The sequence below is a fragment of the Hemiscyllium ocellatum genome, chromosome 36 (assembly GCF_020745735.1).
Source record: "Hemiscyllium ocellatum isolate sHemOce1 chromosome 36, sHemOce1.pat.X.cur, whole genome shotgun sequence".
In the NCBI taxonomy this organism is placed as follows: domain Eukaryota; kingdom Metazoa; phylum Chordata; class Chondrichthyes; order Orectolobiformes; family Hemiscylliidae; genus Hemiscyllium; species Hemiscyllium ocellatum.
In genome coordinates, this window is record NC_083436.1 from 45735145 (window position 1) to 45753391 (window position 18247).

Consider the following 18247-nt stretch of genomic DNA (forward strand, 5'->3'; position numbering starts at 1 on the left):
AATTAAATCCGCTTCTTAATCCTCTTGAGGAAATACAAGCCTAACTCTAAAACTTGTCCTGTGAATTGAACCTTTTTAACCCTGATCATTCTGGTGTATCTGCAATCCCTTCAAGGACAGTGTGTGAATTTTTGAGAATGTTGTGTAGTTCTCCATAATTTAGTTTTTCCAAAAGGTTTAGTGATTGCTTCAGGCGAATAGACAGAATATAAGACAGAGGATTTTACAATAAGGAGGTCACAGCAAGGTTGCAGATGTTGTCCAGAAATACGTTGTGAGACTAGCTTGTTGGAAAGACTTGTATGTTAATATTTGATCAGATTATAATTACACAACATCTATAATAAGCACGCCATGACTTAATTTAAATATATGATCCTTCTGAATTCTCTGCCCCTATTTGGAGGCAGGGATTCCATGGCAGGTCAAAGTTTTTGAATTATAGAATGGTTACAGCATACATGAAGCAGACCATTCAGCCCATCATATCCATCATAGATCTCTGTGATGGTGTGAAAGGTGCTGGACATGTACAATGCCTCAATTTTATTCAGGATTTGCACATATGAGAATAGCTGCTTTGGAGAATATTTTATATAAGACATACATTTACTTTCCAGCATACTGCAGATTTTTTTTCCAGCCCTCGGAGGAGCTGGTACAGAGAGGGTTTAGATGAATGGTGTGACAAGGATACAACCATGTCAGGAAGGATAGGGGTGATGGGATTGATGGCTTTACCACAAACCTTCTTTTGTATTTCCAGAAAGAAAATGTAAGTGTGATCTCTGATTCACGTCCATAGGAATATTCCCCAAATACTCATTGCTTGACAAACTGTCAGGAATTTGTCAAACTCCTTCAGCAGTCAAATTGAATTTTTTCTCCAAAATTAAATATTTATTTAAGTGTGTACTAAATGCTGCCAGGATGTTTTACTCTGCTTCTAACAGTTGTTTTATGCAAAAATGTGATCAGATTTGGGAGACAGCTGGGGCATATCCTTAGCATTGCTACTAGCTGCAGTGTTCGTGCCATCAATCCTACACCTCACTGATCTCGACTATTGCTGCAGGTATTAGTGCCAATTGGAAGCTGCGACTTTTCCAGAGAGAGGGGGCAGGGAATTCAGAAATCACAACTTACTGTTCATGTACGCCTCCCAGTGGCCAATTGAGACAGTTTATTTTATTCAAATATGGGCATCTCCGACTAATCCAGCATTTATTGCCCATCCCAGAGGACAATTACAAGTGAACCATGTTACAGTGGGTCTGAAGTCACACGTGGGCCAGACCAGGTAAGAGTAATAATTTCCTTCCCTAAAGGACATTAGTGAACCAAATCAAGAAAGGCAAAGTAAAACTGTGGAACAATCAGCAAGGAGAAAGCACAGTGGGACCTTGAAAAGCATTCCTAAAGGTGAAAAATCAAGGCCTTGAAAGAGCTGGACTTCTATAACAGCTTGCAGACTGTCCGAACCTGCTTCACAACCAATGAATATTTTGTGAAGTGAAATTCCTGTTGTCGTGTAGAAAACACAACAATTTGTGCACAGCTTCCCACAAACAAGGACCAGTTACTCTTTTTTAGTGATGCAAATTGAGGGATAAATATTGGCCAGGAGAAGTAGGGAAACTCCCCTCCTCTTCTTCAACAGTGGTATAGATCATTGTCACCAACAGTAACCCGCAATTGTCTAGCACCTTTCATGTAACAAAATGTCTGAAAGTCCTTCGCAGGAGCATTATGCAACAAAGCATGACACTAAGCAACATAAGGAAATATTAGGTCAGATGTCCAGTCTTTTTCATAAATATTGAAGTAATTTCTTAAATAAGGAGAGATAAACAAAGAGGGCTGAGAGAGGGAATTGCAGAGCTTTGGGTTCAGGCAGTGGAAGACACAGCCACCAATGATGGAGTGATAAATTTTGGGAATGCTAGAGATGTCAAAATTGAACTTAATTCAGATTTTCTGAATGATTGAACAAAACATGAAACATATGGCCTTTTCTCATCTGGACTTTGCTTCTGATTTTGATCATTTATATTAGACAGTAAAACTAGTGAACAGGCCTGAAGTGATCATCTGAATCTTATTGTTTATAAAAATACTCATCACGAGATCTTCTGTTTTTGGGTAACTAAATGCAAATATTACCTCAACTTCTTGTTCCAATGTTTACTCCACCAGCTGCAAAGTTATATTTTTGAAAGAAAATGTGCTTCTAATTGGTGCTGACCAGATAGACATTCTGCTGTTGCATACTTACCTGTTAGTGTTCCATGAAATAGAAATATAATTCAACAGAAAAGAAACCTATTTGACCAGCTAGTCTTGTACTAGCTCTTTGATAGAACTATCCTATTAATCCTGCTTACCCTGGTATTACCCCTGAGCCTTGCAAATGCCTCAACCTTCAAATTCTTTTTGAGGATTCTTACTGAATTTGTTTCTAATGCCCTTACAGGCTGTATGTTCCAAATCACCTCAAGCTCCCATGTACAAGTGGTCGAGGGAAGTGATGCCAGAGTTGTATTGTCACTAGACTAATAATTCAGATATCGAGATTAATGCTGTCAGGACATAAGTTTGAATCCTACAATGGCAAATAGTGAAATTTGAATTAAACAAGTCTGTTTTCTGGGATGGCAGGACTGATGTACGAGGAGAGGTTGAATCAATTATGATTGTATTCTTTGGAGTTTAACAGCATGAGGAGACATCTCACAGAAACATATAAAATTCTAACAGGACTAGACAGATTAGGTCAAGGAAAGATGTTCCTAATGGTGGGGGAAGTCCAGAACCAGGGGTCAAAGCCTAAGGATACAGTGTAAACCATTCACCCAAGGAATGGTGAAACTGTGAAATTGCTACCACAAAAAGTAGACGAAACCAAAACATAGTATGATCTCAAGAGGGAGTTGGTTGTAGCATTTGGAGCTAAAGGGGTCAAAGGGGAAAAGCAGGAACAAATTATCGAGTTGGATGATCAGACATGATCAGATTAAATGGAGGACAGGCTCAAAGGGCTGAATGGTCTACTTCTGTTCCTGTTTTCTATGTTTTGATATTTCATTATATTGTTTTGTTTTGCAAACCACCTTAAATCTGAGTCTGCTGAAGTTATTAACTTCCCTGCCACAGAAAACAGTACTTTCCTACATACACTATTAAAATACTTCATAATTTTAAATAAATTTGGCTAAGTTCAGTAAACCTGATCTCTCCGAAATGAGGTGAATTCAAAGGAAAATGAATTCTCAGCAATGTCTGATCCTCAGGTTCTCACTCACTGTCAGTACAATTCAGTATGGAGTGAGGATTGGATCATTTATATCTTTAAGATCCAAAATAGGAAATAAACTAATCACAACTGTTTTAACAGCAGCTAAAGAACGCATAGATATGGGAGAGGATGACGAAGCAAGGAATGAGGAGGATCCATATTCTTTAACAATGGATGATGAAGACCCTTATGATCTAATTTTGCCAGAAGACAAAAAGGAAAGTGCTGCCATCATTGTGAAGAGGCCACCAGCACCTATTCCTCGGCCAACAACCCTGCAATGTGTGGACAACACACCCTTTATTGCTCAAGGTATATCATTTACTGTAGCAATAGTTATTGCAAATGTTGTACTGAAACAATCTCACATTTTACCAGCGTTGGAATGGGATATTATGAAGCAGTGAAAATGAGTTTGTATCTTCCAGTGAGAGATTTCATTCTCTTCCTGGTCAGGTGAATGGGAACAAGATGCTTCCTACACAAAAAATGATTACAGGAAAACTGGCTGCACATCAGGGTGGGGAAAGGCCTTTGTGATTCAGAGCTTTTAGGGCTGACTGGCTTATGCAGAGACTGCAGAATGTTAACCAACTGGAATGGGAGTTAGCTGATCACTGGTTAGGCCCCAACTTGGGATATTCTGTCCTGTTCGAAGATCACATTTTAAAAAGATGTCAAAGCTTTGGATAGGGTGCAGAGGAGATTTGCTAGAATGGTATCAATGATGAGGGGCCTCACTTATATTGAGGGACTGCAGAAACTGAGATAAGAGCAGAGAAGGTTAAGCAGAGATTTAATCAAGGTGTTCAAAATTATGACATTTTTTGATAGTGTTAATTGAGAGAAATAATTTTCTCCGGAGTAAGCCGGGTTTACCACAAGGTACAGTTTTAAGGTAAATGGCAAAAGAAACAAAGAGATTATGAGGGGACCTTTATTGTTTTTACACGCAGCATGAAAGGGCAATTGAAGCAGATTAGAGTCATAGAGATGTACAGCACAGAAACAGACCCTTCGATCCAACCCGTCCATGCCGACCAGATATCCCAACCCAATCTAGTCCCACCTGCCAGCACCATGCCCATATCTCTCCAAACCGTTCCTATTCATATACCCATCCAAATGCCTCTTAAATGTTGCAATTGTATCAGCCTCCACCACATCCTCTGGCAGCTCATTCCATACATGTACCACCCTCTGAGTGAAAAGGTTGCCCCGAGGTCTCTTTTATATCTTTCCCTTCTCACCGTAAACCTATGCCCTCTAGTTCTGGACTCCCCAACCCCAGGGAAAAGACTTTGCCTATTTATCCTATCCATGCCCCTCATAATTTTGTAAACCTCTATAAGGTCACCCCTCAGCCTCTGACGCTCCAGGGAAAACAGCCCCAGTCTGTTCAGCCTCTCCCTGTAGCTCAGATCCTCCAACCCTGGCAACATCCTTGTAAATCTGCTCTGAACCCTTTCAAGTTTCACAACATCTTCTCGATAGGAAGGAGACCAGAATTGCATGCAATATTCCAACAGTGGCCTAACCAATGTCCTGTACAGCCGCAACATGACCATCCAACTCCTGTACTCAATACTCTGACCAATAAAGGAAAGCATACCAAACGCCTTCTTCACTATCCTATCTACCTGCGACTCCACTTTCAAGGAACTATGAACCTGCACTCCAAGATCTCTTTGTTCAGCAACACTCCCTAGGACCTTACCATTATGTGTATAAGTCCTGCTAAGATTTGCTTTCCCAAAATGCAGCACCTCGCATTTATCTGAATTAAACCCATCTGCTACTTCTCAGCCCATTGGCCCATCTGGTCAAGATCCTGTTGTAATCTGAGGTAACCCTCTTCGCTGTCCACTACACCTCCAATTTTGGTGTCATCTGCAAACTTACTAACTGTACTTCTTATGCTCGCATCCAAATCATTTATGTAAATGACAAAAAGTAGAGGGCCCAGCACCGATCCTTGTGGCACTCCACTGGTCACAGGCCTCCAGTCTGAAAAACAACCCTCCACCACCACCCTCTGTCTTCTACCTTTGACCGAGTTCTGTATCCAAATGGCTAGTTCTCCCCGTATTCCATGAGATCTAACCTTGCTAACCAGTCTCCCATGGGGAACCTTATCGAACGCCTTACTGAATTCCATATAGATCACATCTATTGTTCTGCCCTCATCAATCCTCTTTGTTACTTCTTCAAAAAACTCAATCAAGTTTGTGAGACATGATTTCCCACGCACAAAGCCATGTTGACTATCCCTTATCAGTCCCTTCCTTTCCAAATATATATACATCCTGTCCCTCAGGATTCCCTCCAACAACTTGCCCACCACCGAGGTCAGGTTCACTGGTCTAGCATTCCTTGGCTTGTCCTTACCACCCTTCTTAAACAGTGACACCATGTTTGCCAACCTCCAGTCTTCCGCCACTCACCTGTGACTATTGATGATACAAATATCTCAGCAAGAGGCCCAGCAATCACTTCTCTAGTTTCCCACAGAGTTCTCGGGTATACCTGATCAGGTCCTGGGGATTTATCCACCTTTAACTGTTTCAAGACATCCAGCACTTCCTCCTCTGTAATCTGGACATTTTGCAATATGTCACCATCTATTTCCCTCCATTCTATATCTTCCATATCCTTTTCCACAGTAAATACTGGTGCAAAATATTCATTTAGTATCTCCCCCATTTTCTGTGCTTTCCAAAAGAAGTTGGATAAACTTGAACAGGAAATATTTACAGGGCTATGTGGAAAGAGCTGTGGAAGTAGGACTAATGGGATAGCTCTTTCAAAGAGGTAGCACAGACATGATGGGCTGAATTGTCTCAACGCTGTGTGATTTTATGATTAATGTCAGAAGGACAGCAGATACATATGAACATCAGCCCCTGCAAATACCCCTCCAAGCCACAGACTATCCCAACTTAGAAATGTATTGCAGTCCCTTCAGTGTCACTGCATCAATACCCTGGAATTCCCTTCCTAGGGGCATTGTGGGTCAACCTACAGCACATGCAGTGGTTCAAGAAGGCAGTTCACCCGCACCTTCTCAAGAGCTAACTAGGGATGGGCATTAAATGCTGGCATAGTCAGGGGTGCCCACAGTTTATGAATGAATAAAAAGCAAATTGAAAAGGAGAATTGTGGGATTAGAATTGACAGCTTTCAATGGAAAGTTTGCAGATAGTTGATGAGTATTGTGGCTCAGGAAAGGAAAATGGATCCCCCAATTATTTTCTTTTCTAAAGACAAGCTTGATTATGGGAAGTTGGTTCTTTATAAGCACTGATTGATATTAATGGCTGGTGCAGTTCAGACCATTAAAAGGCTGCAGGCCTCAGCACAAGCTGAAATCATCTCAATTAAACTACTTACTGCCCAATCAATAGGATTGTTGAGTGTTTTCTGCAGTCTGATTCAATTTATTATCATTGTTGACCTGTTCAATGCCGGCTCTCAGTTCAACAGCATTGTACTCCAAGGGGTTAAGGACGAGTTGTATAGAGGAGCATTGTGTGATTACAATAAAGCAGCAGGGGCATCTGTGATCCTCACTAGGTTAAAGCAAATTACTGCGGATGCTGGAATCTGAAACCAAATGAGAAAATGCTGGAAAATCTCAGCAGGTCTGGCAGCATCTGTAAGGAGAGAAAAGAGCTGATGTTTCGAGTCTAACTGACCCTTTGTTTCCCCCCCCCCACTCCCCCCCCTCCCCAAACAACACACACTTCCCTCCCGGCACCTTTCCCTGTCACCACAGGAATTGCAAAACCTGCGCCCACACCTTCCCCTCACCACCATCCAAGGTCCCAAAGGAGGTTTCCACATCCATCAGAGTTTCACCTGCACTTCCACACACATGTCATTTATTGTATCCATTGCTCCCAATGCAGTCTCCTCTACACTGGGGAGACAGGACGCCTACTCACAGAGCGCTTCAGAGAACATCTCCGGGACACCCACACCAACCAACAGCACTGCCCCCTGGGCCGAACACTTCAACTCCCCTTCCCACCCTGCTGAGGACATGCAGCTCCTGGGCCTCCTCCATCGCCACTCCCTAACCACCCGACGCCTGGAGGAAGATCACCTCATCTTCCACCGCAGGACCCTCCAACCCCCTGGCATCAATGAGGACTTCACCAGTTTCCTCATTTCCCTTCACCCCATCTTACCCCAGTTCCAATCTTCCAGCTCAGCACCGTCCTCACGACCTGCCCCACCTGTCAATCTTCTTTCCCACCTATCCGCTCCACCTTCCCCTCCACCTATCACTATTACACCCACCTCCATCCACCTATTGCACTCTCAGCTACCTTCCCCCACAGCCCTCACACCCCTCCCATTTATCTATCCACCCATGAGGCTCCCAGCCTCATTCCTGATAAAGGGCTTTTGCCCATCGATTTTCCTACTCCTCAGATGCTGCCTGACCTGCTGTGCTTTTCCAGCACCACACTCTCGACTCATTTCCAATAAGAAACAATCTAATGTTCACCCCTTAACATTCAAAAGTGCTACCATCGCTGAATCCCCCACTATCAACATCCTGGGGATTACTATTGACTAGAAACTCAATTGAACTCACCACCTAAACACAGTGGCTACAAGACCAGGCCAGAGGCTTTGAATACCACATGAGTAACTCAGTTCCTGACTCCCCAAAACCTGTTCATCATTTATAAGACACAAGTCAGGAGTGTGATGGAATACTCCCCACTTGCCTGGGTGGGGGCAGCTCCAACAACACTCAAGAAGCTTGACACCATCCAGGACAAAGCAGCCACTTGATTGGCATCACATCAACACACATTTAGTCACTGCATTGCCGATGTTCAGGGTTAGTAGACTGTACCATCTACAAGATGCACTGCAGAAATTCGCCAAAGATCCTCAGATAGCAAGCCCACGATCTCTTCCATCTAGAAGGACAAGGGCAACAGACACATGGGAGCACCACTTCCTGCAATTCCCCTCCAAACCACTCACCATCCTGATGTGGAAATATACCGCTGGTCCTTCAGTGTCACTGGGTCAAAATCCTGGATTTCCCTCCCTATGAGCATTGTGGGTCTACCTACAGCATGTGAACTGCAGCGGGTCAAGAAGGCAGCTCACCCCCACCTGCTCAAGGGGCAACTAGGGACGGGCAATAAATGCTGGCCCAGCAGTGATGCCATTTCCCAGGAAAGAATTTTTTTAAAATGCCTTAGGTGCCTGTGCCTGCGCTTTGACAGAGTTGCCTAATTAATCCCACTGTCCAATCTTTTTCCTATAATCATGTCACTTCTTCTTAAGTATATGTAGAATTTTCTTTTGAAAGTTACTCCTGAATCTGCATCCATCATCCTTTCATGTGGCATGCTCCACATCACAAACACACTCCTTTAAAAAATCTCACCTTTCCAAAGATTTGTTTGCCAATGATTTTCAGTCTTTGATCCTCCTGCCACTGGTAACAATCTGTCTCCATTTTACCTTTCTTTTCCACAATGAACCTGTTCAGAGATGTTACTACGCACTTCTGAAGCAGGTGGTACTTATATCCAGGCCACCTGGTCCTGGAGTAGGGACACTACGAAAACATCACAAGAGGGCAACTCATTTAACCCTATCAAAACCTTCAAGATTTTGAACACACCTGATTAAATTTCCTCCTTTGCCTTCTCTGCTCTGAAGAGAACAATCCTAGCTTTTTCAGATTCTTCACAAAACCTGATCCCAAAAGCATTGCAAATTCATTGTCTTACCTGCCACATATTTTAAAATGAGGGTAGTGATTGGCTATAATTTTCTTTAACTGCTACCTGATTCTCAACTGTCCAGGTTTTTCAGAGACTTGGGGTCATAATGTTTCCTGTGGTGCCCAAGAGGGTCATCTGAGTCTATGTCTGATTTACCATTTTCACAGCTGTCACACCATGGATCCTCAGATGTTGCCTGACCTGCTGTGCTTTTCCAGCACCACTCTAATCTAGAGACTATTGATCATGCCCCTGCTTCATCTCATCGCATTCCTTATTAGTGTTAAGCTCGACTGTTCTAATACACACTTGGCTGGCCATCTTCTATTCTCCACCTTTGATACCCTCCTAAAACTCTGCTGCCCAGTTCCTAATTCTCAGGAAAATTACATTTTCTGCTACCCCACTGTTCACTGACCTCCTTGATCTTAGTCAAAAAAACACCTCCATTTTAAAATCCTCACCCTTATTTTCAATTTGTCTCTTTGGCCTCACCCATCTTCCCAATCTGTAATTTGCTCCAGCCCCACACCCTGCTGAGATCTATCCCCCTCCCATTCTGGTTCTTGCACATCATATTTTAATTATTTCACCATTGGTGGCAATGCTTTCAGCTGCTTTGACCCCTTTTATACTGGAATTCCCTCCCTACCCCTAATCTGTCCATCTTTCTACTTTCTTTAAAACATTCCTTGAAATGTTCTTGGTTTAAACTTGTCCTAATACTCTCCTGTGGTTAGGTGTCAAATTTTCATTGGTATGTAACAGTGAAGCATCTTTGGAGCTTTTACTTTGTTAAAAATACTACATAAATTCAAGCTATGTTGTTTTAAATCTCCTCTAATTACATCGATGGGAAGATTAGTGGCAAAATAGTTTCATTAACTCATCCCCAACCTGTGTGTCCTATAACTATACGATTGCTGAGTTATGTGGGCTCTGGTACTGGCTGATCTCAGTGCAGAATGAAAAAGACAATGAATAAATTATGGCAAGATAATGAGTGAGCTTTTGCAATAGGAAGAAGATGACTTTGGCAACTTCTCTGCACTTTAAAAAAATGCTGACTTCTAGCAATGGAGAGGAGCAGAACTAACCAGCCATTTACTGAAAAGTAACTGCTCTCATGTGTCATCTGCAATTCCTCATTCAGTATAGAAAAGTGTCCTCACAGAGGTTTAGTGAGATCTATACCAGTTTCTTATTTTCCCACCGTAAGAGACAGACTGGAAGACAGGATTTAGACAAACTGATGAAGGAGAAACTATTCCTATTGGAAAGTTGGTCACTGCTGAAAAAACACTGAAGATAATTGAAATGGAGAACGCGAGGGTCAATGAGGAGAATTATTATAGGCAATGAGTTGGTATGATTTGGAATTCACTGCCTGAAAGAAGATATTAGGAAATGCGAGATATTATTGCTTGGTCAAGGAAGTAGGTTTTAAGGACCATCTTAATGGAGAGAAGTAACCAGTTGGAGCCAGAAGAGATCACAAGAATGTCAAAAATCAAATGTGATTGCTCAGGAACTTTCCACATGTACTGATTTGACTTTATGTTAGTGTTTCAGCAAAAGACTGGAAAAGGAACCACTGACAAAATCTGCAGTGCCCCCAAAAGAGGTACGAAGCCTTGTCATTGTTGGTATTTTGTGTTATTTTGGCTTTGAGATATTGCTAATTAAACATTGTTGAGTTCATTTTCAGACCGTGCACCACCTAGCTACATTCTCCCTGGAGAATCCAGAGCATGCACCTCATTAACCAGTGTGTCCAAATGATGGGCAAGACTGACTCCTGGTGGCAATCATCTAGAAAATCACTCATATATTTTCTTTGCCATTTTTTTCTTTAATCAGCAATTATTTGAATATCTGTATATTTTAATTAATTATTTCTCAGAATTAGAGAAAAGTGTAGCCTGATAATGTTTTAGAATGAGAATTCATTATTTGAAAATACTTACATCTTACAATAATTTTAAATGAAGTAACTCCATTATGTTTGAGTGCATTAAGTTGTACAGTCAGATCATTATATTTTATAGATTTATAACCAGATGCAGTGACCTTTGCAAACTCCAAAATATCTCATTAAGTTCTCGCGTTTTCCTCCAGCAGACTGCTCCTGGCTATAGACAAATTACTCTGCACTGCATGGGTTGTTCCTGACTCTTCACTGTGGCTATGTGTCTGCACTAGACTGGTACAGAGACAGATCAAAATCATCTGAAATAACACATTCTAATATTTTAACTACTTTGCTGCAAAAAAATCTTGTTCAAAAAACAGTTTATGATTAAATTAATCATCAGAAAAATTGAAAGTGTATGATCACACTGAAACATGCACACATTCTCACATTGTCAATTCACAACTACATGTATGCATACTCATACGCATGCATATGCATGTGCACACACATTCAAATCTGTAGATATGTTCACGCACACAGATTTACATCTACATTCACTCACATATTCACAGGCTCACACCCCCTCACACATTTGCAAATGCATACATTCAGCCATTCGTGCTCTCGTACATTTATTCATAAAAACACAAACATGCACAGATGCATGTGCATATGCACATTCACATGCATTTGTGCTCACATGTATTCATGTACATACATACAGATATGTGCGCACACACTTCTGCATATGCACGTGCACATGCACACATGAACCCACTCAGATACACATAAACACACATTCACAGGTACAATTTTATGCACCTAAGTACATGCACACATGCACATATTCACACACACTCATGCACACATGCTTGCACATACATAGAAGCTCACTTGCATATGCATTCATTCACACACACATGCTGTCTCACATGCACACATGCTCACACATGCATTTGCACACATTCACACACACACCCCTCTCACCCACATGCACATACACACTTGGAATACACACACACACACACACATACACTCACACAATGAAAGAATTGCAATTGTGCACAGTCCATATTGTTAACAAATTTGCAAAGATGGCAGTAGAATTTGAGAAGTTATAACTATGAGGAAAGACTGAACAATTTTGGACTGTGTCATAAACAGGAGGCTGTGGTGTGATAGAGATCTTTAAAGTTCCAAATGGCTTCTATATGGGAAATGTACAGAAGATGTTTTGAATTGCAGGTGTCTGCAATCTTGAATCGTTTGTATAAAGTTTGTCATTAATAAATTCAGTAGAGAATTCAAGAGTTACACTGGCAACAGTAGAGATTAAATTGGATTATGGCCAGAAGTGTGCTGAGGAATTGAGATTGTGATGATTCTTTATTTTGGAAGTATTTTTTGTGCTCAGAAACCAGCAATCTTCAAATTAACATTCAGAGTATACTCAGTCCTGAGAGTTACTAGATGGCTACATTCAAATCTACCTCTTGCAAGGTATTCAATAGACCATTCAAAACCATTTGGGGTCACTGAAGAGGCGTTCAAAGATTACAGGTAGATTGAAAAAGAGTTGCTCCATTAGGAATACAGCAGTTAACTGTATTGCTGGGAAGGCAGCTGAAGTAAACACGTTTTGTGTTTTGAGGACTCAGGGAAGACCTACGGCAGTGGAATAGCACTGGTTGATCAGGGCTCAGGGAAGCCTAAAAGCTAGGGAGGATTTGAGAGAAGCTTGTATAGAATTAATTGTTCAATATAACTGATAGTGGACTCAAAAGCCCACAAGCAGCACTTCCTTGAGATAACTGACCAAGATTAGAATTTATAAAATATCAAAGGAGAAAGCCTAGAGGGCATAGGTTTAAAGTGAGAGGACGGTGCATATTTGCCAGAGGAAGTACTAGAGGCAGGTACAATGATAACATTTAAAAGATTTGAACAGGTACATGGATAGGAAAGGTTTCAGAGGGATATGGGCCAAACATAGATAAATGGGACTAGTTCAGTTTAAGAAACCTGATCAGCATTGACAAGTAGGGCCAAATGGCCTGTTTCTGTGCTGAATGACTCTGACTCTATAAGTAGTACTGGCCCAATGAGGTTTGATGAAGAGCTTGAATTCCGTCTGTGAGAAAGTACAGTTTCTAAAGTGTAAGAGAATGGGAAAGGACGCTGATTGACCAGAATGGACAAAGTCAGAAGTCACATGACACCATGTTATAGTCCAACAGGTTGACTTGAAATCACAAGCATTCAGAACGCCGTCCCTTTGTCAGGTGAAGTGGAGGGAAGTACACAGGCACAGAATTTATAACATAATGTAATCCGCCTGTAGCTTCTGTGCCAGTGCGCTTCCTTTCATTTAACCTCATGAAGGAGCAACGCTTTGAAAGCTTGTGATTTCAAGTAAACCTGTTGGACTATAACCTGGTGTCATGTGACTTCTGACTGTGTTCACAGCAGCCCATCACTGGCACCTCCACATCATGAGCAGAATGGAAGTAGTCATCGAGGCAGACCATGATGGAGCAGCTCTCGAGAAGGAGTTTCAAGGCCAGATTAGCAGAAATAAAGAATTGTGATCTTTTATGAAACATTATAAGATTTGATAACCCACCTTGTCATTAATGTTTGGGGAAGATTGCTGAGAAATTTGTGGGATTGATCTTGATTGCACTTGCTATTTAATGTGCACCTTAGAGTGTTCACTCTCTCACAACCCATATTTGCCACATGTTAATTCTGCATGTTAGAATAAAAGTTGTACTCGTATTGTAGATTAGTTCTGTTCTTGAATTGTATAGTAAAATTTATTGTTGTCTGTCCAAAACCATGGAATCTTGTGCTTTATTCTGATTGTAATTTTTTTGTCTGCTTTGTAAATAAAAGTTACTGTTCACTAGCCAGATTATAACATAAAAAAGACAGTCTGGTCCAGGATTATGTACAAAGGTCCTGTGCCAGTCCATTGTATTGCAGGTAAACTGATGTTGTCTATTGTTTTGCATAATTGCTGTCTGCAGTCAGTGCTTCCTGCAATGTTTATCAGCTGCAGGTATCAGTCTGTGTCACTTAAAGTTGGTTTGCAGTATGTTACAGGACAGCTGCAATGGAATGGCACTGGTCATGCACACTCGAACCTCTTTACTGAGTTGGTGACTTGTAGTCTACCCATTGAAATGTGCACACACATCTTGGACAATATTTCTGATTTTTTTGTGGACCATGTAGCTCTTAGAAAGTGACTGATAAACATTCTGAACTTAGCAGACAAAGATGCTGATGTATCCTGATATCTTTATGCACTGTATTATACTTAGCGATATCAGGCATTCACAACAGAGCACACTTATTCCAATAATGTTACTGCTGACTGATGTGTTCAATACTGTGTGTGTTTGTGTGAAAGTATTGAACTTACTGTACATATCTCATCTATCATCTTTGTGCTGCAGCTCACAGACCCAAGGTTGATGAGAATCTCGTGTACGACACATTCAGGCCAGAATACAATCAAGGACAACAACAGCTGATCCATCTGCAGGAATTGGTCAAGAAGGGAGCTCTCACTGTGAATGAAGCACAGGAAAGATTTAAGCAATGGCAGATAGAGGAGAAGGATCAAGATGCTGCACAACAGGTCCAGAATGAATCTTACACAATAATCCAGTTAACTGTGTACCCAGCACTTGTTTTTGTGTTACCTAAATAACTTGTAATTCTTAATGTTAACCAAGCTGGGTCCTTTCTGTAGCAAACTGAAGGGAGAGGAGTAATCTTATGGAATTTTGTTAAAATTGCAAATCGTGAGGTTTTTTGGAGTTTTGACAGGATAAACAAAGATATTTCCATATGAGGGCCACAAATATAGAGTCACTAATAAATCCAGTCAAGAATTTAGGAGAACTTCTTCCAGAACTTGTGCCCCCAGTGAGGAGTTGAGGTGGATTGTGTCAATGTATTTCAGGGAAAACTGGATAAGCACATGAGTGAAAAGAACAGGAGGCTATGATGATAGGGTGAGATAAAGATGGGGTGGACTATAAAGCATAAGCCAGATGTTGCTGTCATCTGAATAACGTATAATTTTTTGTGGGTGAAATTAAAATGCTAAGAGTGTATCCTCGTTATTATAAGCCTTAAATGTGTTTCATTGTTGCCCCAATAATAGCTCATTAGGCAAAAACAATGCAACTATCACCCTTATACTAGGCTTATCTACTCTTATGAACAAATGAATACTCCTTCACACTAACAGTGCGTTGAGCAGCAAAAGTAGCATTCAGCATATCAGTTATTTGTCACCATCGCCAGCATTCTCTGACCCCAGGGTTAGTGACCTGACAGTCTAATGTGATCCCACATTCTCTCTAGTCACTCCCAGCACAATCACAATGGGGCATCACCAGTGAAGTGTGAGCTGTTAATCTGCATCCCCAAGTAAATAGTTCACTGCAGAGAAGTGCAACAAAATTTATTGTTGTCTGTCCAAAACCATGGAATCTTGTGCTTTATTCTGATTGTAATTTTTTGTCTGCTTTGTAAATAAAAGTTACTGTTCACTAGCCAGATTATAAATAAGACAGTCTGGTCCAGGATTATCTACAACGGTCCTGTGCCAGTCCATTGTATTGCAGGTAAACTGATGTTGTCTATTGTTTTGCATAATTGCTGTCTGCAGTCAGTGCTTCCTGTTTATCAGCTGCATGTAGTCTTCATAAACTGTTTGAGCCTTTATCAGTGAGTAAAAGGAATCCAGCCAGAAATATTGAAGGTATGTTTTAATCAGTTGTGCTGAACTTCATAAATTATTCATGCATATTGTCCAGCTGAGAGGCAGATGCCTGTTCTTGTGGGTTCAGGTCTCTCTATCCTTCCCACATTATCACAAATAAAAATCTCCACTTTTCAGTTTCATGAACAAATTCACATAAATCTAAAAAGATGAAAGAGCTTCTCATTGCTATAAGGAATCAGAGATAAAACTTTATCTGAAACAAGCTAAACAACTTCAGCATTTTTCCTTTTATAATTGCAATGGCAAGTCTGATTATTTGCAATGTTTAATCAATATATTAATTTCCAAGGTGTACTTACTTGACTCACTTTATATAATAGCTCAGTCTTTCAATTTGTGTTCTTTATTTGCCACTCCCACGCATAAATGTTTGAAGGTGGGTGTAATTGACTGATGAATAATAACTTGCTTGATAAAAAGCTTTGTGCAGTGTTTAAATGTTCCTGCAAAATTCCTACCAACGTTTAAATACAATTGAAGAGTTCCCTTACAGTCTGAGATAATAGAGAGCATTCCCAGGGAATGAAGGAAACTCAGTGCATAGAAGAGGAAAGAAATGAAGAGAAAACAAATAAGATAAAAAATAAAGGAAGCACCTCTTCCCATATTTCAATACCAACACACACAACTGTTCCCAGTGTAAAATTATACAAACAGACACAGAGAATTAATTAAATAGAAACAGTGTTCCGGATATAGGGAAGGGGATAGGTGGTTAGCATGAAATCATGGCAGTCATGCAGAGATTTGATGCACATGTGAAGTGTTGAATTTTGGCCTTCTTCTGCATCACAACAATCTTGTGGTTCTGAAAAGCTCAGCTATTGATTAAGATACCACAAAAAGGACCAATGTCATCCTCCACCTTCAGGTGGGAATTAGATGGACGGTTAAAGTTTGTGGTTCAGCACTGGTATTCCCTTCTTACTGAAATCCCACTTTTCATGTTTGAGTTGGGTGGCAAATTGGCACAATCATTAGCACTGCTGCCTCACAGCATCAGAGATCCACATTCCATTCTAGACTTGGTTGACTGTCTGTGTGGCATTTATATGGTCTCCCTGTGTCTATGTGGGTTTCATCTGCATGATCTGGCCTCCTCCCATAGCCCAAAGATATACAGGTTAGGTGGATTGACCATGCTAAATTGCCCATAGTATCCAGGATGTGCAGACTAGGTGGATTAGCCACAGTTATTTTGGGATTACAAGCTTACAGGAACAGGATGGGATATTCTTTGGAGAGTCAGTGCAGATTTGATGTGCCCAACAGCCTTTATCTGCGCTTAAGGATTCTATGAGATTCAACAACTGGCATTCCCACCAAAAACAGGCAACGTCTGACTTATAATACGGAAAGTGGTCCCTAAATGGAGTGTCTGTTAATCCTGAAAGATAGAAGATAAAACTCTTACATTTATGTCCAGATCGATTCTCTCAAAATCAACTGACTATAAACAAGAGCTGTCAGCAAACCACACATTTTTCAGAATGTGTTATCTGGACAAGTTAGGGGCTGTGCATGGTACTGAAGGTGGTAACTGTTTTACCATCTGTCCCCTTCCACATTCAAAGTAGTTACTGACCTGCCCAGCTCGAATTGACCCGAGCTGCTCACTGCCCAGTAAGTAGTGAGAACTACAGATGCTGGAGATCAGAGTTGAGAGTGTGGTGTGGTTTCTGAAGAAGGCCTTATGCCTGAAGCATCGATTCTCCTGCTCCTTGACCTGCTGTGCATTTCCAGCACCACACTCTCAACGCTGCTCACTGCCCAACCCAAAATCTGGCACAATCCTCAATCCAGTGTGAGCTGAGTACCAGGGCTGCTGGGTCTAAGAGTGTAACACTTCTCACAATGACTAAAGTACTTTACAGTAAATGAAGAATCTTTGAGTGTAGCCACTATTGCAATGTAAAGTGCAGCAGCCAATTTATGCACAGCAAGATCCCACATAGAACAATGTAATAACGACCAGGTAATCTGTTTCAGTGATGTTGATTGAGGGATAAATATTGACTCCAAGATGCTGAGGAGAACATTTCACCAACGTAGCAAATGTGAGATCTCTCCCATCATTCTGAGAGAATATGCAAGGTTTTATTTATTCTGGAAATGAGGCACTTCCTGAGTCCTGAGCTGAGAGTTTTGAGCTAGACTTTACTTTTTCCTGCAGTTCCTGCAATGAGAATTGAACCAACAGATTTTGTCTCAGAGCAAAGCGAGTTACCCACTGATCTACAGCTGATAAATGTCGCTAAGCTCATGAAAATATATCACAAACTTCGTCAATTTTTTTTGTGGGACTAGGAGATGCACAAAATAACAATTCTTCATATTTAGATCCATCTTTGTTCTCACTTCTCTTTGTTTCTGTAATAACTTCCAGCCCAAGGGTGGATCAGTGATCAGCACTGCTGCTTCACAATGTCAGGCACCTGGGTTCAATTCCAGCCTCAGGTGACTGTCTGTGTGGG

The 18247-nt window shown here is 41.1% G+C and overlaps 1 protein-coding gene across 3 annotated transcripts in view; it reads left to right on the top strand.

The window, feature by feature from the left end:
* LOC132833370 (B-cell scaffold protein with ankyrin repeats-like) overlaps positions 1–18247 on the top strand; it is a 290257-nt gene that overhangs the window by 256871 nt on the left and 15139 nt on the right. For all 3 annotated transcript variants that reach the window (XM_060851590.1, XM_060851591.1, XM_060851592.1), the window contains 3 exons: positions 3395–3607; positions 10619–10678; positions 14431–14615. In XM_060851590.1, the coding sequence (XP_060707573.1) occupies positions 3395–3607; positions 10619–10678; positions 14431–14615 (458 nt within the window). The remainder of the gene's footprint in view (positions 1–3394; positions 3608–10618; positions 10679–14430; positions 14616–18247) is intronic.